Source organism: Oryza sativa, chromosome 4 (genome assembly GCF_034140825.1).
Source record: "Oryza sativa Japonica Group chromosome 4, ASM3414082v1".
Lineage (NCBI taxonomy): Eukaryota > Viridiplantae > Streptophyta > Magnoliopsida > Poales > Poaceae > Oryza > Oryza sativa.
This window is the reverse complement of record NC_089038.1, coordinates 603386-629188: the sequence shown is the minus strand read 5'-3', so window position 1 is coordinate 629188 and position 25803 is coordinate 603386. Positions and strand designations below refer to the sequence as shown.

Genomic DNA, 25803 nt, shown 5'->3' with positions numbered 1-25803 from the left:
ACCTTTTAAGTCTATATATGTATATATCATTTTATACTTATTATCACAACATATATTGTTTCTTAATATGTTGCTTGATTTGAACTATCAAGTGCTACCGTACCGTTAGCATGGGCATGCATACTCAAATCTTTTTTTTTGGTATATCAGTCATGGAAATTACATTTTATTTTTTCTTCCTTTTCACCTAAACTCATACAATCTACATATATTTTATACAGTCCCTTCTTAATGTATGGGGCTTAGCTATTAGTATTTACAAATTCATACATGTGAGTGTTACCTCAATATGTATGATCTGATCTTTACAAGTTCATACTGAAATGGTATTATATAATATACACAAACTATTTGATTTTATAATGGACTTGGTAGGTATATACTTATAAAATCCAGATTATTGTCTGAACATGCACTTGAAATATATCTTATATCTAAATTCAGTGTGGAAACATGCCCTAGAAATGTTTCTGATTTAAGTGTGTGAGCATACTCTTGCAAGTGTTGTTTTCTCCCAACATGCCTGGCACGTGCACGATTACTAGTTATTAATTAAGTATTAGTTAGAAAAAACTCAAAAAATGAATTAGTATGATTTTTAAGCAACTTTCCTATAGAATTTTTTTTTAAAAAAAACGTATCGTTTAGTAATTTGGGAAGCGTGCGCATGTAAAACGAGAGGGTGGAGGTTGGGAACATGAAGAGATGAACTTAGCCTTATCATTATCCTATCTTATTATAAAGTTGATGCTCACTAACTTCTAAAGCTCAATATACAAGTGTATCACATCATCACCCACTAGCGAGGTTGGTAACATGAAGAGATGAACTCAGCCTTATCCTTATCCTATCTTATTATAAAGTTGATGCTCACTAACTCCTAAAGCTCACATACAAGTGTATCACATCATCACCATTAGTAATTATTATTTAGAGTATTTAAAATCATATGCAAGTGTGCCACATTATCACCTACTAGCAATTATTGATTATTAGAAATATCATGTAAACATGGCATATCATTTACAATTTTGTTGATTTTTAGAACTTAATATGCAAGCAATGTCAAATCATTATCTTCACATCATTTTCACATTATTTATATATATACATCTACTATTTTTATAATGTATAACATGCCGCTATGACAAGTCATACCTCTCGTCGGAAGATTGAAGCCGATGCCCAACTTGAAACAAGAACTCGTCGAGAAAGTTGAAAACAAAAGGATTAGCGATACATTGAGAGTGTATTGAACTGTTGTTATCTTTTTTACAAGACCCCGGGTATATATTTATACCCTTAGTACTCCATATCAGGCATGACACAAACTTTACAAAATATAAACATACCAGCCCATTGCAGATTCTAACGTAGATTTCTAAAACACAAAAGGAAAACCGACTCTTATCTTAATAAATAGTTATAATTGCCTCTTCGGACTCTATTCTTAATTGTCAATATATTCATATCTTCTCTCTGAGCTTGATATACACTTGAATTGCCTGTAACGGCTACCCGAGTTCGATTCTATATCGGCCGATAAAGTTTCCAGCCGATGCGCTGCGCTGTTCTTGGAAACCAAATTCTTCCCTTGAATCCGATTAGAGTATTGGCTACCCGAGTCCGATTATATATCGACCAATATAGTTTCCAGCCAATGCGCTGTGCTATTCTTGGAAACCAAATTCTTCCCCCGAATCTGCTTCTAATCTATCCTTATCTACATGAATCTTACCAAATTTTACCGTTAACATACGCTAATTGTTCTTTCAGTGGTAGGCTACGTACCTGTCAACAGCGAGGCGCCCGTGGTAACTTCGCTAATCTCAAGATATACTAGGCCAATCTTCCACGTGCATGCGTGTTTACAGGGTGAGTATGCGTGTGTTGTAAGCGCCTTCATTTGAACTGTGTTTTGTTTTTTCAAAAAAAAAAATTCTTCAAATTTGATCATTGTTTGGATCATTGTCACATCGGATATTTAGACAATAATTTGGAGTATTAAACATAGACTACTTACAAAACTAATTACATAAATGAGAGCTAATTCGCGAGACAAATTATTAAGCCTAATTAATCTATAATTAGAGAATGTTTACAGCAGCATCACATAGACTAATTATGGATTAATTAGGCTCAATAGATTCATCTCGCGAATTAATCCAGGATTATGGAATGAGTTTTATCAATAATCTATATTTAATTTAATACTTCTAATTAATATCCAAACATCCGATATGACATGTACTAGTCCAATTCAAACACCCCTGAACCATTCTAGCCCGCGTCTGAGTTCCAGCCCAGCAAGCCCAAAAATACAGAAAAAAAAGAGATCACCACAAAAACCACGACATAAAAAAAAACCACTATATGAAATTTGATTAAATTAAAGAAAAGGAAAAGGAGGAGGAATTTAAACCCTAGGCCAGGCCGGAGCGGAGGCGGAGTCTCCATTCTTCTCCCAAATCCGAATATACCCTTCTCACCTCGCGTAGATCCTCCTCCCCCTTCCTCCCAAACCAAATCCCCCAAACCAAACCAAATCCCTCATTCCCACCTCGGAATCTCTGCGCGCGATGGCCGGAGGCGGCGGCGCGGGCTCCTCCACGGGCGGCTCCGGCGGCGGAGGGGGGCGGGAGGGCGACTGGGACTGCGGCGGCTGCGGCAACCGCAACTACGCGTTCCGGTCGCTGTGCAACCGGTGCAAGCAGCCCCGTCTCCTGGTCGACCCCAACACCCCTCCCGACTCCAAGTGGCTCCCCCGCGCCGGCGACTGGATCTGCACCGGTAACACCTGCTCCGCCGCGCCAACCACCCTTCCCCCCTGCTCTAATTAATTCCGCACTTGTTAATTTTTGATCTGCTACACTGGTGCCTGTTTCTACATGAAAAATTATAATATATGTGGTGGAAAGGGGGAAATCAATGCCAGATGCTGGAAATAATGGCTTTGTGGTTTAGTTTCATGTTTAGGGTGGGGGTATTGGGATGGGCGACAAACGTGCATCCTCTTCTTTGGGGGAAATCTTGATCAACCTAAAGCTTATTATGCTACCTCTGCACACCAGTATTATGCCCTTTTTTACTGTATATGCTTAGTTTTTAGGCTTGTTAGAAACCGAGAAGACCGCAGTGCTCGCTCATATTTTTAGTCGCGTTGTTGCTGTCATAGTTTAAAGAGTTGGGAGTTTTAATGAATAATAACAGTGGAAATAGAGAGACAACCAAAGGGATATATGTGGAATGTTTGGCTTTCTTTTGCCATTCCAACCAAGCTCTGCATCTTGCAATAAAATTTACAGTTGTTCTGACAGAGTTTTGATATGGATGATTTCTGTTAGTGGTTCAAGTACTGAGAGCAATTTATCATCAAGAAAAACGACATTTGTCTGGGACCATGCTATTAATTATTTGCCTTTCTTGTTGGAATTTATTTATTTTCAGCTGCTGTTTATTTATATTTATTTATTGTGTATTTGATATCCATATATAAAATTAGAAAATTACCATTAAGCATGCTGAGTAAATGACTAGTGTGTGTGTCTTTATTCCTTTCATTGGGTTTGTGCGGGATGGCTGGTTGGTGTGCGTGTGCTTCGGTGCGTTGTCTCCCTGGTGTGCTGGTTGGTTTATGCGCCAAATGGATGAATAGGTTGCAGTAACAATAATTATGCATCCAGAAAGAACTGCAAAAAATGTGGCCTGCCGAAGGAGGAAGCAGCAATGCCAGCATTATCAATGGCAGGAATGGCCATGCCAGCTTATGCAAATTATATTGCTAGGATGCAAGGCCTTGCTGGCTTTAAGATGAACATGAACTTTGGGATGGCTGGCAATTCAGCTTTGCAACAGCAGCTACTTGCAAGTGCAAACTGGCCTTATGCGTTGGCTGGTAGATATGGGATGCAAGCTGCTGGCTGGCCATTTGGCGGCAACAACGCAAATCAGTTTTCAGCGGCTCCAAAAGACTGGCGTAGCGGTGATTGGCTTTGTAGCTGTGGATTTCATAACTACTCATCTCGCACACAGGTAATTATATATATACTCTGCTTTAAGTGATTTCTTGATTCACACCCATAATCATTATTTGTGTAGTTTTGACCTGCCTTCTGAACCGTAATGCGTCGTTGTCCACATTTGTTTTTCATGTCAAACATGTTGATGTGACCTGCTTTCTGAATAAAATATTTCCTAGACCATGCATACAGCTATTTGGTGCTAACTTAATTTTGGTCCTGACATTTGATTAATATATGATATCACCTGTTCTCAGGTCAACATTAGCGTTTTATGTAAGATGTAATACCTTGTTGCTTTTCTCACCTTCTAAGGTTCTACACTTGTGTTTCCTTTTTATTAGTCCTAAAAATGTGATCGACTAGCTTGCTATTACCAGAAACATATCCCATGCTCTTTATTCGTGATATAATGTGAACTCATGTTCTAGATTCTCAACAGTGTATATTTTATCTATCAAGTGCATAGAGTGACTGGATATCTTCTTTTTTATTCTCCTTTTCAGTGTAAACAGTGTAGTGCTCCTGTACCATCAGGCATTCCCTCCACAACAATGAAAACCACAGTACCAGATACTTCTTCCAGTAAGACAAATTTCTTACTTCCAAAATATTTTCTTTACCTCATGCTCCTAGCCAGTGAAATAAAAAAAAATTATCTTCTGATGGGTTAAAAACTGTATTCTCTATTTCAAAAGGGCACTTCAACTTTGCCTCTTTAATAAGGCAAGTGATTCTTAGTGGTAAATGCAAATTCGGAAGTCAGAACTATTTTCAGATGTTTCATCTGTGGTAATGCGGGGTGATGTTTCTTTGTGATGTCATATCTCCATGATTAACAATTTAACATAAGTTGATAATAACCATGACCCATTCCAGTTTGCTATTTTTTTCATATTGCTACTGTAATGAATCTTATATTGTAGTTTCGACATTTATTCCCTGTTCTTGTCACACTTGTGCTTCATGATCTGTCATAAATTAAAGTTCTCTTGTTACATTAATTGGTGCCAGCAAATAATCAAATTGTGAGTCTTCAATCTCTTCTTATTTCAGCATTAGGAACTAAGCGGTTGGCGTCAGAGGAACTTGCCAATGAATGGGATAACAAAAGGCTTAATCCAGGAAATGCAAGCTATCCACTTTCAGTATGTGTTTACGATCCTTTTTATTTGTTATCATAGGTGAGTTCCCTAAGTTTTACATGGTATTGATTTATTTCCAAACTGATTGAAGACAGCAGGCACGGATAATTTATTTGGTGGTATTGAGCAAGGAGCTGGAAGCAGCAATGGCCAGACACCTTATTCCAAGTTTGACAATGGAAACTCAATAGCGTTACCCTCTGGGCAGGTCTCAGCAATGCCTGGTCTTATTGGAAAAGGGTAAGAGACATCCTTTAATGGCTAAAAGGGCTTTTTTGGCAAGGCCCAAATCCTGGCCAGGATGGTTTGGGATTTGTGGCTACCCAAATGAGCCTAATTGAATACTCTGAATTTGCAAATCAGCACACATTGTATTAGTTGTACTGTTTTATAAACTTGCTGTTTTGGGGGGCGTGGATGTATTATGGCTTAAGACTAATCATTTCTGATAACTTTGCTGAATATTCAATTCATTAGGACCATTCAGTTACATTTTTTTTGGCCATAAAGCAGTGTCCTCATCTTGGTTTTGCCTGTGGCTATCTGTTTGAAAAGTGAGCACTGGATGCATGACAGATATAGAACTCAGTGACAAAACCGAAACTTATGATTAGTGACAAACATATTTCATCAGTTCAATATTTGCAAGGCAGCGACGAACGTAGAAAAACGAGATTAACTATTATATTAGAGCAGTGTCACACTGATATGGAGGTGACTTGTGTAAGTTGTCGTAACAAGCTCTGATGGACTGACAGATGGAGGAATAGTTGATGTATGGTTCATTACCATCATAAATAGTGCTAATAAGATTGGGAGGTCTGAATTCTGAATAATGCTGGATAGAAGTAGAGATTAAACAGGTGATTACGATCCATGGTTGTTAGAGGATCAATAATAGATAGGTGCAGGAGGAAATTGTACTAGTACAAATCTTGGGTAATTTTTTGAGGAAACAATGGATGATTGTAAACAGGTTGGGTTTATCTGGGGTATATTAGCATATACTTCGTATTGTGTAGTTCTGTTTGCGATCATTTGCATGGTCATTTTTGTTGGTAAAACAATATAACAGAATGTGTGGAATTACTGGATAGACTCTTGACTCTTGAAGTCCTGTGACTTAATTGTAGTTATTACTGTTACGTTAGATTCTTAGAATTTCTGCTTTACACATATATGTATTGCTAATATAATTCATGATTCACTTAAATAATCTACTTCCATCTACACAAGAGGTTGCATAGCTAATGGATTATGCATGTTCTTGCATCTTATTAGAGCAAAATGGCGCGAAGGAGACTGGATGTGCAGCAACTGCAACAATCACAACTATGCATCTCGAGCCTTTTGCAACAGGTATTATTCTTTTGCCTATTTTGGTACTTCTGTTCAACTTTATTGGTATTCAGCTCTAGTTTGGTTTGTGAAGCATGAATCTTTTGAACTAAACTGGTCAATAATTTGGCTATAAATCACCCTCACACCTCTTTTGTTGCGAATGTTGTATGCAGAATTCATATTTTGCTTGTATGAAATTGATGTTTAAATTCACTCTAGTCATGGTCGAACCAATTGTGCCTAGCTGAACTTGATCCTGGGCAGTTTTAATGATGACTGCATGATGTGTATAGAGGCCAGGTCATTTCAAGTCCTTAAAATGGAAAATTTTGCTCTGTGTCTTTGATAATTGAATGAAAATTGTGTCATGTTTTTTCCTTGAACATATGTTATTCCTGTCCTGTTCTTGATGCCTTAGTATTTTGAATTATTGTGCTGGTCTGTGCTTCTTGAATAATTTTCTGAAATTATATTGTGAAGGAGTGCATATTTTCCATGCCCCAATTCTGTGCTTAAATTGTTATATTCCTTGATAATTCTGAGAAACCCACCAATAAGCACCATGTTCTCACATATAAATTTTCTTCTAACATTTCATATGTTGTGCATTCTTGTGGTGACTCCTATAGCGTGATATGTGTTTCATACATAATATCAACAAAAACTCCATACATAATAAGGCTTGAGTATGTTGGTTCATTCTCATTGCTTACTGTTTCCTATTTGTTTTTTTTTTTCCTTTCATTGTAACTGAGGATATCATGTGCAGGTGCAAAACTCAGAAAGAGGCATCAGTTCATCCCGGTGTGTTATAGTTTGCTTGAGAGCCTTTGGTATGTAGCTTGAAGTTTCCTGGATCTGTTGTTGGTGATTAGTACCTGAGCGGCCAGGATTTGTTCCCTTTGGGGTTTCGATTCCCCAGTGCTTCAGCTGCTGTTAAATGTTTGCCCCTCAGTGCTTTACCAGCGCGTTCTGTTGAAGTTTGCTATTTATTTTTGTCCGAAGCTTGAATAAAATGGTTCCTCAATGCACCAGCCTGCCATCTGGTTCTTTGGGAATAATTGAATTAGTTCTTTAGTAATTGGACGATGAACTAGACTCTAATGTTGGGGATTTTATTGCTTTGTGAATCAAATGTACCTCCGTGAAGTCTTTGTAATCCTGTTTCAGTATTGTTGTATTGAACAGAAAATTGTATGCTGTAATGCACATTCATTTCATTCGAAACCTTCCTTTTGCTGTTTTATTCCCTGAATTATATGTGGAGTACCTTGTCATTATTACTGTTTGCGTTTGCAAGTGCGTGCAGAAGCATGGTGCTCACAATCAGATTCACACCTAGGTACATCTAGGGTTCTTAAGACTTGTGAAATGACATGAAAATGGATAGATGTTGAGAGTATGAAACGGTTGGAAATTAAAGAATATATGGTGAAATTTCTGCAAAATTCTCGGGAATATCAAAATCTTACCGTCCTCCAAAAAGAAAAATAATCTTGATGTCAACTACTAGCAAAAATGAGTGGTTCGGAAACAAAATAACCATCATAGTTTGATTGAAACACTATTTGATGAAATGTACTAATAATTATAGCTTTACATGGAAAGCATGACTCTCCCAGGGTTTCACAAACCGCCGGGGGCCCGGTTACCGCCACCCGGCGGTACGGCGGTTACCGGCGGTAACCGCACAAAACCGCGACAAATTTACAAATCGAAATTTGAATTCAAAAATTCGGGCAAACCGCGCGGTTTGGCGCGGTTACCGCGCGGTTTGACGCGGTAACCACGCGGTTTGGCGCGGTTACCGCGCGATGTGTAATGGGTTGCACAGTAACGGGCCGGCCCATTTTTTTTTCTTTTTCCAATTTTCAAATTTATTCTCCGTTTTGCTCTCAAATTTGAATAAATATTACTCTTTTTTGAGAAATTTCTTCACCATAAAACACTATAAATCAAGCACTACCTTCACTATTTTTTTTGATTTTTTTCTTTTTTTTTTAAATTTTTGAATTTGGACGAATTTTATTAAACCGTACCGCGCGGTACGGGTAACCGTACCCCCGCGGTACGGGCGGTAACCGCGGTAACCGCGCGGTTACCGGCGGTTTTTCACACCCTGGACTCTCCTCACCAAAGTTTAAATTCTGGTGCCCACGAATATCACACCTATGCAGTTAGACTGATTTTAGTAAAATCAGGAATGTGTCGCTGTTTTCGATCTCTTATAGAGTAGGTTAGAAGGCGCATTTTTAGTGTAGTGAGTGTTGTTTTACCTGTATAATGTTGTGTATGCTCATATATCTACCGTGTAATAAAAAAATAATTACAGCGTCACGAGAATGAGGAGTTGCTACTAGTAGAAAAAAAATGAGGAGAAAACATACAGGAAAGAAGAAAGACAAGTGGGCCAAAGGCCCAAAACACCCACACGCACGACTTCTTCGTCGGCGTCGCCGCGCCGCCGCGCCGCCGCCGCCGCCTCCGGCCGGCCGGCCGCACCTCCACCACCGCACAGCACCTCTCAGCTCTCACCCGCGGGGAGAAGGGAGGAACACGGAGAAGGCTCAGACTCGCCAATTTCATGGAGATTGCATCTCGGCTGTGTTGATGCGTCGCCCATGCACCCACTCACCCTCTCCTCCACCGCCCTCCTCCGCCTCATCAAGTCGCTCTCGCCGGCGGTGCGTAGGGCCCACCTGTCGGCGTCCTCTATCCACTGCCTCCTCCTCAAGGCCGGCCTCCTCCACGTCGGCGCGCACCTCCCGACGGCGCTCCTCTCCGCGTATGCCGCCCTCGGCAGCCCGGATCACGCGCGCAGGCTGTTCGACGAAATGCCCGAGCAAGGCCTTGTCCCGCGAACCGCCATGGCCCGGGCGCACGTCGCGTCTGGGCAGGCGGCTCAAGCGATCGCCGTATTCGGGGACATGGTGGCGGATGGTGTCTTCCCGGACAATGTCGCCCTGGCAGTCGCGCTTGGGGCATGCCATGGCGCTGGCTCTTGGACGGCTAGGAGGAATCCAGGCAAGAAGATCCATGCTCTCATCGTGACCAGCGGCATTGAGCCAGATGTGTTTGTCTCCACCGAGCTGATAAGGGTCTACGGTGAGTGTGGCAAGCTGGCGGTTTCTAGGAGGGTGTTCGATGACATGCCGTCGAGGAGTACCATTACATGGAACGCCATGTTGCATCAGTATGCCAGGCACGGGAAAGTTGACACGGCTTATGAGCTGTTCCTCGCAATGCCGAGGAGAGATGTTGTGTCCTGGAACACAGTGATGGCCGGGTACTGTGTTGCTGGCCGGTGCAGGGAGGCACTTGGCTTGTTCCGTCAGATGGTGTCGCCGTCATCGTGTGCGGTGCATCCTAATGTGCCTACGATGAGCACTATCCTCGGTGCTTGTGCCGGCGCGGGTTGTTTGGAGACCGGGATTTGGGTCCATGCATATATTGAGAGGAACAGGATGAATGATGATGGCTATCTGGATCGGTGCCTGATAGACATGTACTGCAAATGCGGAAGCATCGATAATGCCCTACAGGTGTTTGAGAAGGCACCTAGGAAGAGGGACCTGTTCTCATGGACAACCGTGATCTGTGGGCTGGCAATGCACGGCCGCGCCACTGATGCTTTGAGAATGTTTGACATGATGCAGGATAATGGCATATGCCCGGATGATGTCACGCTTGTTGGGGTCCTAAATGCTTGTGCACATGGAGGTTTGGTAGACGAAGGTCTTGGCTACTTCTACTCCATGGAGGCAAAATTTAGAATCACACCCAAGATTGAACACTATGGTTGCATGATTGATCTTCTTGGCCGCGTTGGGCGACTGCAGGAAGCATATAGCATGATAAGAACAATGCCAATGGATCCCAACACGGTTATTTGGGGTGCATTCTTGAGCGCGTGCAAAGTTCATGGCAATATGGAACTCGGCAAGATTGCGGCAGAAGAGCTCACCAGGTTGGATCCAGATGACCCTTGGGGGAGAGTGATGCTGTCCAGCATGTACGCGAAAGCACAGGATTGGATTGGTCTTGCCCGGGAGAGGAGGGAGATGAACAGCATGCAGGTGAAGAAGACTCCTGGGTGCAGCTCGATCGAGCTCAAAGGCGAGGTGCATGAGTTTGTTGCTGGTGGCAGTCAGCATCCTCAGTATGCTGAGATTTGCAGTGTACTGCAAGATGTTGAAGCTCAAACAAATGTAGGTTGAGACACACAGCCTTCTGTTGAGCTTCTTGTGCTGCCAGGATTTCAGCACAGGTGCAATTTCCTCTGAGCCTTCACGAGAACGCTCCTTGCTTTGCACGTCGGCATGTGGAGAACCGAAGAGAAGATTAGCTAATTAGTCAGTTAAAATGCGAAGAACTGACAATTTTGCTCTGAATCCAATATAAACTTCAATATGCTGATTTTATGAGCTAGGGTTCAGAGTTTACACGGCCTAGAGGGTGGTGTCAGCTTGATTGGCATAAGAGGAGACAATCTAGTCGGATAAAGACCTTTGAGGGAGATGGAATAGATTAATACATCTTCATCGCTTGATTGCTAGTAATGGATACATGACACCCTTTTATAGGGCATGGCTTTGACTGGACAGCTGATACATGGAATAATAATCTCTGCTCAACAGCTGATGAAATTTCTTTTAACTTCGTCAATTTGAAGCGACGAAAGAATGTTGAAGCTAGTTTACACATGCATTCAACCTTTTCCCGTGAAGGCATACTGAGCATTGCACTCAGGAACCTCTTTCAGATTTTTTTAGTGTATTATTTACCCTTTTATGTGCTTTCCGTGCCTTAATGTTTGTCAGAGTGTTGATGGCATGGGCACAAGCACATTCTTTATTTGTTTTGTTTTCAAGGGTTAATTTGATCCATGCCACTGCAAATGTGGCAAATCAAAAAATATGCCACTACTATTGACGTTATCTATTGGTGCCACTATAAATTCCTAAAATTGGAACCGTGCCACTCTGTCACTCTTTCCATCCTTGTTTGGGTCAAATACGTGTTCAGTACTAAAGGATAGGCCAAAATATGGTTCTTACTTCTGATTGCTGAATTGAATGGATTCTGGATTTCGGTTGTAACGGACTTGCAACTGTTTGGTGTTGTTATTACTCAACCTCTTTATGCCATTGCCTGTCTCAAATCATAGTACATGTACATTTTACGTGTCAGTACGTTGTAAAGGTGATTCCACTGCAGTTCTTTTTGTCAAGTTATTTTACTGAGTATTTTCTGTTAAGATTGCGGCACGCCCGTTGTCTTCCATCAGATGTCACTATTCTTTAATTAAGTGAATAAACAGTCTTAAGCATTTCACATATAGTTTTTCCAACAACTATGATCTGCCTGGTGGCATTGCTCATCCTTGAGGTGCCAGATGATGTGTTCTGTCAGCTTCGACAGGTAGTTTATTCTCATCGCTGGCTGAGGATCGATGGCAGAAAACTTGCCCAATGCTGAGCTGGCCATGTATTCTTACTCCCTTTTCTATAGAAATGTAGTGATGCTTAAGATATTGTTACAATCTTTCGACCTGCCTGAGATTATTATTTTATAAACATGTTATCACTAAACTATAGAAATATTATTTGATATAGTATATAGAGTATGGTCATGATGAGTTCAATGATATCATATCCAAGTAATGGTGATAAATAGTTCTTGAAATTTTGCAAGGATGATATATGTATATACGATATGATATTGAAACTCAAATTTTTTTAAAAAATATTTGACCAACTTTTAAACCCAAAACGGCATGAATTCGTAGCTGAGTGTGGTAACAGAAAATAGCATATAATCAATAATTCATGGGTAAGTCGAGATTGAATTTGTTGGGAATTGTACCAAAGATCCCATTTCAAATGCTACTCGGCTGTACTTCATTCAACTGGAACAATCTTTTCCTCTATAATGTACAACATGTGAGTTAAAATCGTTCATTATTGTACAATGATCTACACACTACAACGAAATATTTGAAAGAATGATGGTATTTGCCTTTCACTCTGCAGCTACGAAATCCAACAGTGTTAGTGATGCTATAGCATGGAACCTCTAGATGAGTTAAATTTTAAATAGGCTTCGGCCAACATGTTACCAAGCTGGAGTTGAGCTTCTGTAGAGAGGTGTAATTGATCATCTCTCAGTGGTAAGCCCATAGCATCGACAAGAAGGACGTTAGGAATATTGATATTTTTCTGAGCTTCCCTGACAATGTCAGTGTAATTTCCTTCTCCTGATGCAAGACCAACCTGAAAGCATGAAACCATTATATAAATTTCTTATTTGCCGTACAAGATAGACATATGAAAAGATCAAACCATATCTTTTTTAAACTATTCTTTCTCTAAAAAATTTTGTGCTCGAGAGTACAGATGTGTAAAACTGCGAATCGGAGATAGCTGGGTTTTTGTCAAGACTAAATGCAGCAGGTCCAGAATTTGCATCAATGACTTCCCTAAAACTTTACTGGTACAAAAATCACTTCCCTACGATTACATGGACCTCTATCATATATTCATATATCTCTAGTCCTAGAAAGACAACAGCAACTCAAATGGAACTATGTAATAATTCTCTATTTTCTGTTATCATATTCGCCAAGTTCTTCAATATTGAATCATGGTAATCTACCGAACAATGATCCAGACTCTACCGACACACAAGATTCACAAACTACATAAGTAGACCATGTAATAACAATAGTACTGTTAAGATATCTCTGCAAAAGAAATACTGTGAAGATGTGAGGCAATTGGATTAGGGAGATAATAAGATACTGTACTTTCTAGTAGTACTGATCAGAACCACGCTGAATTGGTTAGCAGTCATCCAACTGATGATATCCACATGGAGTCAAAGGCAAGAAAATGATACTGATATAAAAGACTGGTTGGTATAATGGTACTAGGTGGTATGCTGCTTAGAGGGCACAAATTCAAAAAAAACAGTTCGGGTGCACGTTTGAAGTTATGACTGTTCTTCCTTGCATGAATGTTAGAGTGGACTACTGGAGTACTGCTGGAGGGCTACGAGATACATGTCATACTGGTCCAAAATCCTAGTACAACTGTAACCATTCATTGGACAGGAATGGTCCATATCAAACATCAAAGGATGAATAATCCCTAACACCAGGGGATCTGTGCCTCATCATTCCTCCTGATTAGTAGATTACCCCACTACATGCTGATGTTAATGTTACCACAATATTGTTACGGTGATCGAGTCATTACTCATTACATCCTCATGAGGAAGTTATCACTAGACTTCAGTTGTGTTTAACCTCAGCTTTCTGTCTCTAGTTAATGATCATCCACGAGTTAATTGACACAAACATTGAAGGTATGCTGTACTGCAAACTTCATGCCTCTGAATTTTATTTCCATACCATATAACAACTAGAGGAAGCTATGAATGACCAATGTTGGAAAGATTGATTGTCAGCAAGATGTTCCATATCATATAGCAGGTAGTAGAGCAGCTATGAACGACCAATGTTAGAGGACTGATTGTCAACACGACGGGCATTTCATGGAAAACTTATCAGAATCTTGGGTCACACATCTCTTAACATCTACTCCTATACTGTCATGTAGATTAGTTTCCTCTATAGAGCGGCAAGGTGTAATTTACTACTTGTGCCAAGTGGCGTTTGTTTCAGGCGTGAACGTTAATCAAGACGTAGTGCAAAATACTACGAGAGGACCGACTTGCAAGCTGAACATTTCTCCTACTTCCCCAAAATACTCCATCGAGTAGTGCCGTAGTGAGGTTAGCCATAATAATAATAACAAAGGAGTTAGCTTGAAGCTCAATTAGACCAAAATTCAAGCAAGCGCCAATGAACCAACCAATCACAATTCACAAGGTGGTGGCTGATTGAATGGAAAAAAAAAACAAGAAGAAGAGAAGAGAAGAGATTGACCTGGATGACGAGCAGATTGGGCAAGTGGAGATCGGCCCTGAGATCGGCGACGAGGCGCTCCATCTTGCCGCCATAGGACCGCGCGTCGTCGAGCTCGATGGTGTCGCTCTCCCCCTGGAACCACAGCACGGCGCCGATCGCGCCGCCGCCGTCGGCCACGGCGGCGCGCGCCCTGGCGACGGCGGCCTCGTACAGCGGCTGGCCCCTGGCCCACATCCAGATCCTGGTCCCGCCCACCGCGCAGGGGACGAGGCCGAGCACCTCCTCGGAATCGGTCTGGAGGAGGAGGCGGTGCGCGAAGGGCATGGCGGGGCCGAGGCCGCAGGTCTTGTGGGTGTCGATGTCGGCGTGGAGGGGCGGCGCGGCGGGGACCCAGCGGCGGGAGGCGGCGAGGCGGAGGAGGCGCGGGTGGGGGAGGTAGGGAGGCGGGAGCGGGCGGGCGAGGGCGCCGCGGCCGGCCATGTTGGACTGGCCGGCGAGGAGGAAGAGGAGCTTGGGGCGGTGGGCGTAGGGGGAGGAAGGGGAGAGGAAGGCGGAGAGGAGCGCGTCCGGCGGCGGCGCGAGCAGGAGGAGGAAGGAGAGCATCGCCACGGCGGCGACGGCGGCGAGCAGCAGCCGCAGCGGCTGCCGCGCCATGGGCTTCATCTCGTCGTGACCATTCACTGCGGCTGCGGCTGCGGCGGCGCGAGGAGAAGAGAAGAGAGGCCGTTTTTTTAGTTTTATGGTGGTTGGTTGACTTGGACCTGTCACTGCTCATTTGCTTTGCTTGGCTTCAAGTTCAGAGTTTCATCAGACCAGGGTTCAAAATATCAGAATTCTAGACTCTTTTTTTTTCTGAAATTTCAAGGAAATTTATGTTTGTCCCGTGTTTATATCTGAAATTTATATATAAAAAAAAGTGAGCAGCTACACAACGAGTCTTAGGTGATTGCCTTGCTTGGCTTCAAGTTCAGAGTTTCGGACCAGGGAGGGGTTCAAAATTTCAGAATTGTAGACTTCTTTTTTTCTTTTGAAATTTCAAGGAAATTTTAGTTTGCCCCGTATTTATCTGAAATTTATAAAAAAAAAAGAAAGTGTCGGTTTAATGTACATACTTTTATTGAGATAAAAATTAAAATCAACAGGAGAGCTGCCAATTATATTTCGATAAGCAGTTTGATGTACATGATAGTTTTCATGGGAGAGCAGGTTTCAAAATTTCTGAATTCTAGAATTGGGGGGAAATTCAAGTCTGCGCTGCATTCGTGTGAAATTTCTCAAACTTTGTTTTTTGTTGTACGTAATTTACTTGTACTTGTAGGACAATAAATGCATTTGAGTTTAGTGAGCAAGAAAAGCAAATGAAATTGGTTGGTTTGGATACTTTGGGGTGCCAAGGTCACGTCACCATCATTCCAACGTGATAAACATGTTGCCATGCACATGTGGTGCAACATCAATCGTTGTTAGATGCGACTACCCACGATTTTAATTGCATTCCTGCCTTCTTCGCCACATTATTAACTAGCTAATCGTGGTTCTAGAGCAGTACTCACTTTTACCTAATCTAACCAGAACCACTGTGAAAAAAATAGTTCTGCAAAAAAAGACAGCAATTCATACCCTCAGTGATCCACCATCCATCAGTTCTTTAACAGCACAAATACCTCCTCTGTCCAAAAATAACTTGTTTTTAGCCACGAGGATTCAGATTAGTGTGGAGGAAAAAAGAAAACAAAGTGTCGAAGGTGTCCCTCATTTAACATGGTAGTAATGTAATTCCTCCGTTTCACAGCGCAAGTCATTCTAGCATTTCTCACATTCACATTGATATTAATTAATCTAGATAAATATATATATGTCTAGATTCATTAATATTAATATGAATGTGAGAAATGTTAGAATGACTTATATTGTGAAACGGAGGAAGTAGTATTAGTAGATATTGCAGATGAGAAGCACAAGGTGACAGGAGCACCAAAACCTAGATCTTGAAACCATTATAATACATACTACATTCCAGGTGACAGCAGTTCTACACTACCAGGGGGTAACTAAAAGCTAGGTGAGGCAATAATATTACGCTTCAAAATATTAAGCCTGTAACATACTAACATGGGATATTGCACATGGTCATGGTGGATTACTGGATTAGCACAACTACAAAAGCCAGCCCTACAGTCTATATCTATCCTTCTTGGAAGGTGGACATTAGGTCATCAGCACGTGCGAAGTAGGCCTCAAGATCGCCTCAGATGCTGATTCACACCATACCCTACCGGCAATCTGCTCCCAGGCATCCCAGGTTGGTGGTTTGGTCTGGGTGGCAATGCCGCCATCCGAGAAGCGATTATCGCGCTCCTCTCCATCAGAAGCTTCTTCCGAGTTCTCTCGGTGTGTTCTCTCGCTCGCAGGACCAAATTATCTGCTTCAGTGAAAACTGACATTTTCGCTTGCATCTTGTGGAGCTGCACGGAATGTGATCTTCATTAGATGAGGGAAAAAACAGAGGTAATGCATACTTTATGGTCATATATACATGCATCTCACAGGAAGTATATGCTACTTGTATGTATTGAAGCATTACTGTAGTCATTGGTTATAAAATACCTGTTTATCAATCACAAGTGCAGCTAGTCGCTGGATTTGATATTCCTCATGCTTTGCAAGGAGTTTCGACTTCACAGCAGCTGCTGAAATAGCACTGGCTGCTGCCCGCTGTAGCCTTTGTACGGAGACATCATCGGCAACTGTTTTCTTAATACTGTTATGATCTGTAAAGCGACAAATATGGGAAGTTATCTCCATGGCACATGAAAACAAAAATCAAAGGAAACTACACATCCAGACAAGGCAGACATAATAAAGAAGCAGAAGGCTCAGCAGTATTTCTTACATGCCAAACTTTTTAATAATTGAGAAATTGTGAACATGCAAAAAATCTGATAAGTATGCTACACCGGAATCAGGAACAAAAAGAACAAGATGTTTTGGATGCTTTTTAATTTTATGAAGTCCATGTTATTTGTATCCTCCACCGTGGATGATCACCAGTGTCCAACATCACTCAAAATAGTGTATCACATTAACTAATATCAGATAGTCTTTCCTAGTCCTGGTTGAGTCCAGGAAATCTGGTGATATTTGAACAAAAAAAATAACAGTAAATAGTCGATAACCCATGCAGCTTGGATTTTTCTTTAAACAATTTTAAAATCCAGCATTAATAAATTTGAAGCTGTATCCGTCTTGGACTCTCAATTTAGTATCTTGTTAATTTAATTCCAGATTTCGAAATCAATAATTGGTATGTTGTATTTAATCTAAGGCGTTACAATTCGGTCCACCTAGATGGATCGACAGACTTAATTCACTGTTTATCTGATTAATACGAGAATTTCCTTGGAATGCCAATTAGTATATTTCTATATGGATAGATTTGTAACCATGCCTGGAAGCCAAGGCTAATCCTTGATGGGTCTTTACAAAACATTGAAGACAGAAGCTAAACAAGTTACCTTGTATGTAGCCCTTCTTCAAACTTGTTTGGATGGACTCATGTTGCTGTACAGCAGATAAGTCAGTGACTTCATGTTCGATCTTGTTCAACTCTACCTTTCCTTCTAATGGTGGATCCTCATAAATTGGTTTATCTCCTTCTATGTGTTCTGTATGACTTGTATCCTTTGTGTTTCCTGCACTAGCCTCTTGGGAAGATATGGAACAAGGTTCATTTGTATTATTCAGACTGACAGGAAGCACAGTGGAACTGTGTCCTCTTATATTATCAGAAGCCCTCTTTGCCACCTGAGAAATTGGATTGTCACAATCGTTGGCACTACTGGGTTTGGGCTCCACTTGGGGAGATTCATCCTTAGATTCCTTCGCATTAGATAATTTCCTGGTGTTTTTCGATGATGTGGATGTGGTATTTGGCTCTTCCACAGATAAAGCAGACTCTTCTTTTAAATTGTCATCATTGTCAGTAACACTTGGATTTGAAGTAGCATCCTTGTCTTTTTGTTGCCCACAATCTGTGTTTGCAAAGCTACAAGTTCCAATTTCCCAATCAGTGAGATTTGCAATAGCAACTCTATTCTAAGCAAGACTCATGGTATGATCAACATTACCTTATACTGACCGGTGGATCTTTGAGGTCATTTGGTGGATCCTGAAGAATAAAACAATGCATTGTTGCCAGTTGAAGAGCAGGAGACATATCAGATATAGCTTTCAGTGAACTACAGCACAACGTAGTAACATCGTCATGATCCACAAGGCCAGATAGAAATGCCACCTGCACTTATTTTTTAAAAAAACATCAAAGGGCATTCCTGCATTGAACTTCATAAGTGAAAATTGATAAAAGCCAGAAGAATGTATTTACCAGTGCCATGACAGGATTTCCTGCTTCAGTAAATGAACCCAAGCCCTCTATCTTTGGAATGTGACCAACAGCCTCAAAAGCATATTTCAGGACATCATTAACAATGTTTGATGTGTTTTCCCCAGAAGTTTCCTTCTTTGTAGGTTCGGTATCTGAAGATCTATTTGATACACCAGTATTGCTACATACATCCACATTGATATCACCTGAACTCTTGGTATCATTATTTGCAACAACATTGTCGTCTAGGTTTACTTCTGTTTCTGTCAAGTTCAATTTTGGTTTTGCAGCAGTTTTTCTATCATTAGTTTTTATTTCTTTTGTTTTGTCTTCTACTTCCATTTTCTCAGTTACACGAGAAGTACCTTGTTCTGCTGAGACCTGCTCTGCAGTTTCCTGAGATATTTCATTAACATCTCCATCATGCAGAAATGGGTCCATAATTGGCATTTTAAGGAAGTGTAGCATGCATTGTGCTTTGCTTTTTGTAGCAACATGCTCGGCAATGTCACCCCATTTTGCTTGGAAAATTTCTAAAGCTTCCAAAAGAAGCAAGGTCTCCTGGTCAGTCCAGCTAGTACCACCAAAGCCTGGAATTTCTGCAGATTCCATAATGATGAAATCAGTTTGTGACATGCCTGCATCCAAATTTCCTTTGTCATAACAGTCACAACACAAGTCAAAGTCTGCCTGGAAAGGTTTAAGAGAAAACAATCAGCATTCAGCTAAATAACTCATCAGACCTCAGAACTATACTTCAGTACTTTTGTTAGGTAAAAAGAAGAAGAAAAAAAAAACCATAGAAGTATCATCAGCCCTACAATGGTAGGGGTGCTGCTTCTATATGGGCCCTAATGGGCTGCACATGACAATAGCAGATACAGGGAATGATAATCGAGGCAATTAGCCAGAAAATTTTTTTGTATGGGATTAATGCAAGCACCACTGCCCAGCAAGAATTGCGTAAATATGGTACTTGATTAAATTGTACAAGTATCTATTCGCAACAAATATGTAAATTTACAATTAAACCCATCCCATCAAGCCCCTCTAGTCCTTGATGCCACCTTCTATGGTTTAACCACCTATCTACCAGGCTTGAGATAGCAACCCAGATAGTGGAAATGCAAGGGCAAGAAGGGAAGCATAGCTGCCACCTAGCAGTCCCTTCCCTTCTACCATCAGCTCCATATTGACCTTACCATGAAGCTACCTAAGCAAGAAACCGGGTGGGATCAGGCCAAGGGATGTGAATCAAATGGATTTGCAGTTGATGGTTATTTTCTAGAGTCAGGTAATAGACAAATAGTAGAGTGTTGTAAATGGATTTATTCTTCTTTTTTTGTACAATGCTCCAATTTACTGTCTATGCACAAAGGATAAGGTGTAACAGGATGCTCTGTAATCCATTATTCATGTTAGTAAAAAAACAGCTAAAGATGATAAGAACCTACACAGGTTCACAGAAGTTATTCTACTGCAGCTCTATAGACCTATTCTACAAAAGATACTTAAGTCTGCTAAATCAACCAGTTCGATTGCTACATAAGAGCATAACAGAGAGATGCATAGGCAACCACACACAACATTTATCAGGGGTTTATGAGTACCTATCTTCTTGAAAATAACACCCAATATTAAAAAAGAACGCTATGAACAACCCACATCTCAGTTACTTGACTATGAGATTATGAAACATCCATGGTCAAAAACTCAAAATAATAGAGCAGAACGATTAATGAAGCGAGGTAATTCTTTTTGTTCAAGCGATGAGATATAATGAACTTTTCATCATAATGAACTAACCTGAGTTCTGCAATGGTAGCGCTTCCTTGAGCAATCAACTGAGCAAGAGTTGCAGTGGTACTCAACAGAAGACTCAGCTTGGGTAATCGAATCTTCAGTTAGAGTAGGCTCAGAAAGCAAGCTCGGGGTGTGAATCGGAGCTGTCACCTCTGCTTGGTTAGGAGCAGGAATGAGATATGACTGCAATGTTTCAAACTGAAATAATTTATCCACTACAGAAATTTTCTCTTCTGTATCAGCATTTGTTATGCTCTCAACCAGCTCACTCACCCCCTGTACAGCTGGTGGAAAAGGGTGGAAATTGATCAAACCCCAGTGTGACAAGAACTCCAAGACTTTCAACTGAGCATCCATCTCCCCATCTGACAACTCAGACAAATCCTTCAACTCCAAATGCATTTGAGGATTAGAATGAAATTTCTTCATAATAAAATTTCTAATTCCCAAATATATCTCAGGTGTCCTCCGTAAAGATATCCCATCAAAAAACGAAGGCAATGCTTGCTTTTCAATTTGGTGGATTTCCTTCCATGAAAACCATCCTATAGGGAGTGAAACAAAAAAAGACAATTCATACAGTTTGAGAGTGCTAAATTGAAGGATAACACAAACACATAAACAAACAGAAGTATAGATAGCACATAATGAAGAATAATCAACTTACAAAATGATTAATCAGAATTCAGAATAACTTACAAGCACAGTTAATAAAAGGAAAAGTCAATTGTAAATTTGTAATGCTTTACAGCTGAATTGTTCTCCTTTGTAGGTCAGACATACCCATTATGATGAAATAAATATGGCACTGTTAAATGAAAGTTATTGTGTTATACAGCCGGTATTGGTGCTTGATCTGTTATAGTGACATACATGGTTTTTCCATAATCACAAAAAACAGAAACCCCCTCTTTAGGGAACGATCAACATTATTTTGAATGGTTGCAGCATTTTATTTTTAATGTTATATCAATAGCTAAATCAATGTAGAGGTATGTGTGGCTGCAGTTGTAGTTTTATCAAGTTACTACTAATCAACTTTATCAGGAAAAAGACTAGCTTAAAATAATGTTATTGGCCTTTCTCTTTGAATCTGTTGTTATGCCAAAAAAAAAACAAAAACAAAACAAAAGTTTCTTACAAGAATGACGGAGGTACATGATATTCAATTTTATAAAAGATAAATATGGACCATAGTTTAAATTTGTATAGGTTATATATTCACCATGTTACAGAACAATATCACTTGTGGGAGGATCGGTGGGGACAGCCTCTGTAAGCTACATCCCTACTCCCTCCTTAAACTCCTTTCCATGAAACTGTGCCTAAAATTCACCATGGGTCATCCAATGAGTGGGTTGGGCCATTCTTTGCCCCATGTATATATGCTAGAGCCAGCGGTCTTTCTACCTTCCAGTCATTTATTCTGGCAGATCATCGAAGCCACTAGTCCTGGTTTTCTCCGATCCAACCAGTGAAGTGGCCTGCCATTTTACACTATATGTTATGAATGTATGGTACTCGATTCGTGTTTTGTGAATTTTTCTTAACTAATGAGTTCGTGGTCAAAACAACTCACAGTTGGTGAAAGAAGCAAATATTTTTCATGTGAAGAACCAAGATAAATCTTTTCATGTGAAGATATTCTGCATCTAGTGTCCAGTCCCATGTTCCCAAGTGTTGAGCCACATTTATGCACAAACAGTAATCCCACTGTTAAAGCTAGATTGCAATCGAGTAGAGCAGAAAATGTAATAGTTTGAGCAATCGAAGGGACGCCGCCGCTTAATCAAGATACAATCGTACACTTGTAACTTGTTCCTCACCGTGTTTATACAAGTAGAATCGATAAAACTTGGCATTACATATCTGGATAAAACTCACAACCAGACAGTATAACAATTACACCCATGAATGAAGTCATTGTTTAACAAACATGAAGGCTTTGTAAGAAAAAAAATAGCCCTAAATTTTAGTTCATTCCGGAGTCGGGGGCTTACCTGCGAAGGAGGGGACGACGTGGACGCCGGCTCCGCGCGACAGGACGGCCTGGACTTCCTCGCTCACCGGCGGAAGCTTTGCGGGCTCTATCCAGGCGCGCGGAGGCGGGTCGCGCTCCCCGGCGTGGAGCTGGGGCGGTGCATCCTCCGGCGCAGGGTTGAGCGGCGAGTGGCGGGTGAGTGGCCCCGTGTGCGGGGGGTCGTCCCGGGCCTGGCGCTTGGGCGGCGGGGACGGCGAGGGGGGCTTGGCTGCCTTGCGCTTGGGTTTGGGCTTGGGCTTGCCGCGGCGGCGGTAGGTTGCGGTGGCGGCGGCGGGCGGCGGCGGGGGATTGGGCTCCATTTTTGGCGTCGACGGCGCCTTCTAGTCCCGCATTTATTTATGTCAGTCAGCGGTGAACTGAACTCTGGTCGACTGTTGACCAGGGTCAGCGTATCCGTCTCACTTACAGGTGGGACCCACTAGTATGTACTTACCACTACTATTTCTTCGGTTTCTTTTGTCCTGTTGGCAAAATTTTGTGGCACGAAAATTTGTTGTGCCTCGCCTGCCACCTACTCCGCCCGTCCCACTAAAAGTCGAATTCTAGAAATCCGAACTAAAATTAGCAGAGCCATAAAACTACCCAAATATCCTCATCAAGTACTACTGTTGATTCTCTGCAAGCTAATTCTGCGCAAGTAGTACTTCAAAGAAGTCGGTTTTATATGGGACAAACTCCCCTAACTAGAAATCGTCTTTTTTCGAGACGAAGGAAGTAAGTCTAAGAACACCTAAGAACTATAGTAGAAACATTGCTCCACGATGCATTTTATTTTATAGTGGGTCCATCGATGTCGTCCCCTTACTTTTCATCCCCTCCATAGCTTCCACACACTCTCTCCTCTTCCCAGCACCAAAGCTACTGCTCCTGTGCTTTCAGACTAAGAACAAGTGACCAATTTTAGCTACGCTGTCTTCACGAGGCTTCGCCTGTGGAGGATGTGGCACCGAATATGCGGTTCCTTACTCTCAGTCTGAATACCACGGAGGCACATTGTGCATGCCCTAAATCTATGAATATGGCTCTTCGGTTTCGTTCTTTTCTAGAGTTTTACTACTAGTCCAATGTATGTGTGAAACATATCGGGTGTGTTTGGCAAATGAGATATGGGAAGTGGAATTGGAAAAGAGAAATGGATGAATGACTAGGATTAAATAAGGTGCGAAGAATAGATGCCTAGGATGTAATATTGCCCTTTGGAGGTTGGGATTATTTCCCTTTCCTATTTGCCAAACAAAGCCATCATCTCTCGGTTGTTTGGTTTGTATTATCAAGTAAGGTACCATGGTGGCGTTAACACAAATACACAAATATAGTACTAGTCTATTAAATTAGATTATTGTTTACATAAACATTTAGGGCCTAATCTATCTCCATGCAGCCCACCAAGTCACCAACGTTTGACCCCTAGCCATACATTTATTAGAAATTAAATAATGTTATATTTGAAAATTTTCATTTTTTTCGCAAAAGTTCGATAGTTTGTATAGCAAAATTACAGCGTGGCAGTTGAAATAGGGGTGACTGCTCTGCTGTAGTGCTCCGTGTATTATGTACTCTGCTTTGTATGATTGAGATGCTTTTTGGATGGTACATTCAGATGCAATTTCTCAACTACTCCACCCATTGGAATGGAATCGGTCAATACGTGCACATGACTGAAACTGACAAAATCGATCCCAATGAATGAATCCCTGAATCTGCAAGCTACCAATTTCTTCAAACCTACTCTTTCGCACCACTTTTCACAAACGAAAACAACAAGAATCCAATCATATCGACGCTTAATATGATGAAGTCTCTCTCATTCGTATCATCATCTGACCAAGAAATCAAAGACATCTGTACATTTCATGCAAAAATCAAAACTGAAAATAATTAAGCAGCAGAAGAGGAAGGAGGAGTAACTAATTAATTTAACTGATGAGTGGAGTGATTGATGATCAGGGCAGGTAGTGCGTGAGCGCGTAGGCGACGGTGGCGCCGTAGAAGACGAGGCCGGCGACGACGAGCACGGCGAGCGCGAAGGTGGTGCCGACGGCGAGGGGGATGTTGCAGGAGACGAGGCCGAACTTGAGCTGGATGGCGTCCACCATGGACAGCAGCAGGAAGAAGGTGCCCATGATGGAGCAGCCCGCCGCGAGCAGCATCATCGGCCGCGCGAACCGGAGCACGGCGCGGCGGCGCTCCCGCGGCGCGGCGGCGCGCCACGCGGGCATCTCCTCGCAGTCGTCGGACGGCGGGGGCTTCTGCTCGCCGTCGCCGTAGAAGTCGTCGGTGGCGAGGAGGGTGACGGCCAGCTTCATGCCCTGCGCCACCAGGCTGGAGAGCAGGTAGAAGCCGAAGGAGAGGATCTCGAAGAGGAAGAAGTTGCGGGCGATGTCGTCGCCGGCGACGCAGTTGGGGGGGATCGAGGACGACGGCGTGATGGTGCCGGTGATGCCGATGAAGACGGCCACCGTGAAGAAGGTGTTGGCCGACACGATGCCCTCCAGCGCCTTCACGTGCACGTCCGGGTGGCGCCGCCGCACCGTCGGCATTGCTCCGGCCTCCGGCGACGGCGAGGAAGAAGACGGTGAGCTTAGCTGGTGCGCTTCAGTGATCAAGTGACCCACGCACGCACCGAGTGTAGGAACGAGAAAGCACACTTGTTAATTAAGGATAGGAGAGCTTACCCACCTAATCTATCCCACATTTTTATTTATTATACTTCTTCTGGCTCAAATATATGGTTCTGTTGATTTTTTTATAGCGTTTTATTAAATATATATAATATTATTTTTTTTATTTATTGAGTAAAGTGCATAGGCGATCTTTAAACTTATCATTAAAAAAACTATAATCTTAATTTATATTTTTACATATTTATATTAAATTTTTAAATAAGATGAATGATCAGACATTATGTGATAAATCCGTGGCATCATATATTTTGGGATCGCGAGGTAGTACTTTTTTTAAGAACCGTATTATACTTTTTTGGGGCTATTGTCTTTCAGCTCCGTGTTTCAAGGTTATTTTTCTCCGTTAAATTTTTTTTGCAGGGTTTTGGAATTATCGAAACTTCGGATATTGTACTGATTTAATTTGGTCAAAATATTCAAACTGAAGTTGAATGTTTGACAATGTTTTGTAAAATA

The 25803-nt window shown here is 41.6% G+C and overlaps 5 protein-coding genes across 7 annotated transcripts; 2 read left to right on the top strand and 3 right to left on the bottom strand.

Moving 5' to 3' along the window:
• The first annotated feature begins 2446 nt into the window (after positions 1 to 2446).
• Positions 2447 to 7751, top strand: LOC4334930 (ranBP2-type zinc finger protein At1g67325). Of its 2 annotated transcripts, none has more exons than XM_066309309.1 (7): positions 2447 to 2790; positions 3684 to 4032; positions 4526 to 4604; positions 5076 to 5167; positions 5256 to 5404; positions 6446 to 6523; positions 7275 to 7751. In XM_066309309.1, the coding sequence occupies exons 2-7, from the start codon at positions 3727 to 3729 to the stop codon at positions 7318 to 7320; spliced, it is 750 nt and encodes a 249-aa protein (XP_066165406.1). In that variant the 5' UTR covers positions 2447 to 2790; positions 3684 to 3726; the 3' UTR covers positions 7321 to 7751. The 2 variants fall into 2 exon arrangements, with proteins under 2 accessions (XP_066165406.1, XP_015635459.1); XM_015779973.3 differs by having other exon boundaries at positions 3656 to 4032.
• A 1149-nt stretch (positions 7752 to 8900) lies between these two features.
• LOC4334929 (pentatricopeptide repeat-containing protein At3g29230) lies at positions 8901 to 11502 on the top strand. The gene has a single exon (XM_015779970.3). The coding sequence runs from the start codon at positions 9127 to 9129 to the stop codon at positions 10720 to 10722; it is 1596 nt and encodes a 531-aa protein (XP_015635456.1). The 5' UTR covers positions 8901 to 9126; the 3' UTR covers positions 10723 to 11502.
• Positions 11503 to 12381: 879 nt separating this feature from the next.
• LOC9270069 (probable carbohydrate esterase At4g34215) lies at positions 12382 to 15139 on the bottom strand. Its single transcript, XM_015779978.3, has 2 exons — positions 14454 to 15139; positions 12382 to 12777 (listed from the first exon to the last, which is right to left on the bottom strand). The coding sequence occupies exons 1-2, from the start codon at positions 15096 to 15098 to the stop codon at positions 12565 to 12567; spliced, it is 858 nt and encodes a 285-aa protein (XP_015635464.1). The 5' UTR covers positions 15099 to 15139; the 3' UTR covers positions 12382 to 12564.
• A 1245-nt stretch (positions 15140 to 16384) lies between these two features.
• LOC4334928 (SWI/SNF complex subunit SWI3D) lies at positions 16385 to 22972 on the bottom strand. Of its 2 annotated transcripts, XM_015777985.3 has the most exons (8): positions 22623 to 22972; positions 20896 to 21167; positions 20626 to 20805; positions 18820 to 19509; positions 18563 to 18729; positions 17951 to 18480; positions 17043 to 17206; positions 16385 to 16900 (listed from the first exon to the last, which is right to left on the bottom strand). In XM_015777985.3, the coding sequence occupies exons 1-8, from the start codon at positions 22960 to 22962 to the stop codon at positions 16673 to 16675; spliced, it is 2571 nt and encodes an 856-aa protein (XP_015633471.1). In that variant the 5' UTR covers positions 22963 to 22972; the 3' UTR covers positions 16385 to 16672. The 2 variants fall into 2 exon arrangements, with proteins under 2 accessions (XP_015633471.1, XP_015633469.1); XM_015777983.3 differs by having other exon boundaries at positions 20626 to 21167.
• Positions 22973 to 24453: 1481 nt separating this feature from the next.
• Positions 24454 to 25287, bottom strand: LOC4334927 (uncharacterized). Its single transcript, XM_015779025.3, has one exon. The coding sequence runs from the start codon at positions 25201 to 25203 to the stop codon at positions 24607 to 24609; it is 597 nt and encodes a 198-aa protein (XP_015634511.1). The 5' UTR covers positions 25204 to 25287; the 3' UTR covers positions 24454 to 24606.
• Positions 25288 to 25803: the final 516 nt, after the last annotated feature.

Bases quoted from the DNA above. Each gene is read 5' to 3' on its own strand.
- LOC9270069 (XM_015779978.3), bottom strand. From the start codon at position 15,098: ATGAAGCCCATGGCGCGGCAGCCGCTGCGGCTGCTGCTCGCCGCCGTC. The intron at 12,778-14,453 runs GTCAATCTCTTC...TCATGCTTTCAG, and splicing joins CCAATCTGCTCGTCATCCAG to GTTGGTCTTGCATCAGGAGA.
- LOC4334929 (XM_015779970.3), top strand. From the start codon at position 9,127: ATGCACCCACTCACCCTCTCCTCCACCGCCCTCCTCCGCCTCATCAAG.
- LOC4334930 (XM_015779973.3), top strand. From the start codon at position 2,580: ATGGCCGGAGGCGGCGGCGCGGGCTCCTCCACGGGCGGCTCCGGCGGC. The intron at 2,791-3,655 runs GTAACACCTGCT...ATGGATGAATAG, and splicing joins CGGCGACTGGATCTGCACCG to GTTGCAGTAACAATAATTAT. The intron at 5,168-5,255 runs GTATGTGTTTAC...AACTGATTGAAG, and splicing joins ATGCAAGCTATCCACTTTCA to ACAGCAGGCACGGATAATTT.
- LOC4334928 (XM_015777983.3), bottom strand. From the start codon at position 22,962: ATGGAGCCCAATCCCCCGCCGCCGCCCGCCGCCGCCACCGCAACCTAC. The intron at 21,168-22,622 runs GTAAGCCCCCGA...CACTCCCTATAG, and splicing joins CGTCGTCCCCTCCTTCGCAG to GATGGTTTTCATGGAAGGAA. The intron at 17,207-17,950 runs GTAACTTGTTTA...GTCGCTTTACAG, and splicing joins GAAGAAGGGCTACATACAAG to ATCATAACAGTATTAAGAAA.
- LOC4334927 (XM_015779025.3), bottom strand. From the start codon at position 25,203: ATGCCGACGGTGCGGCGGCGCCACCCGGACGTGCACGTGAAGGCGCTG.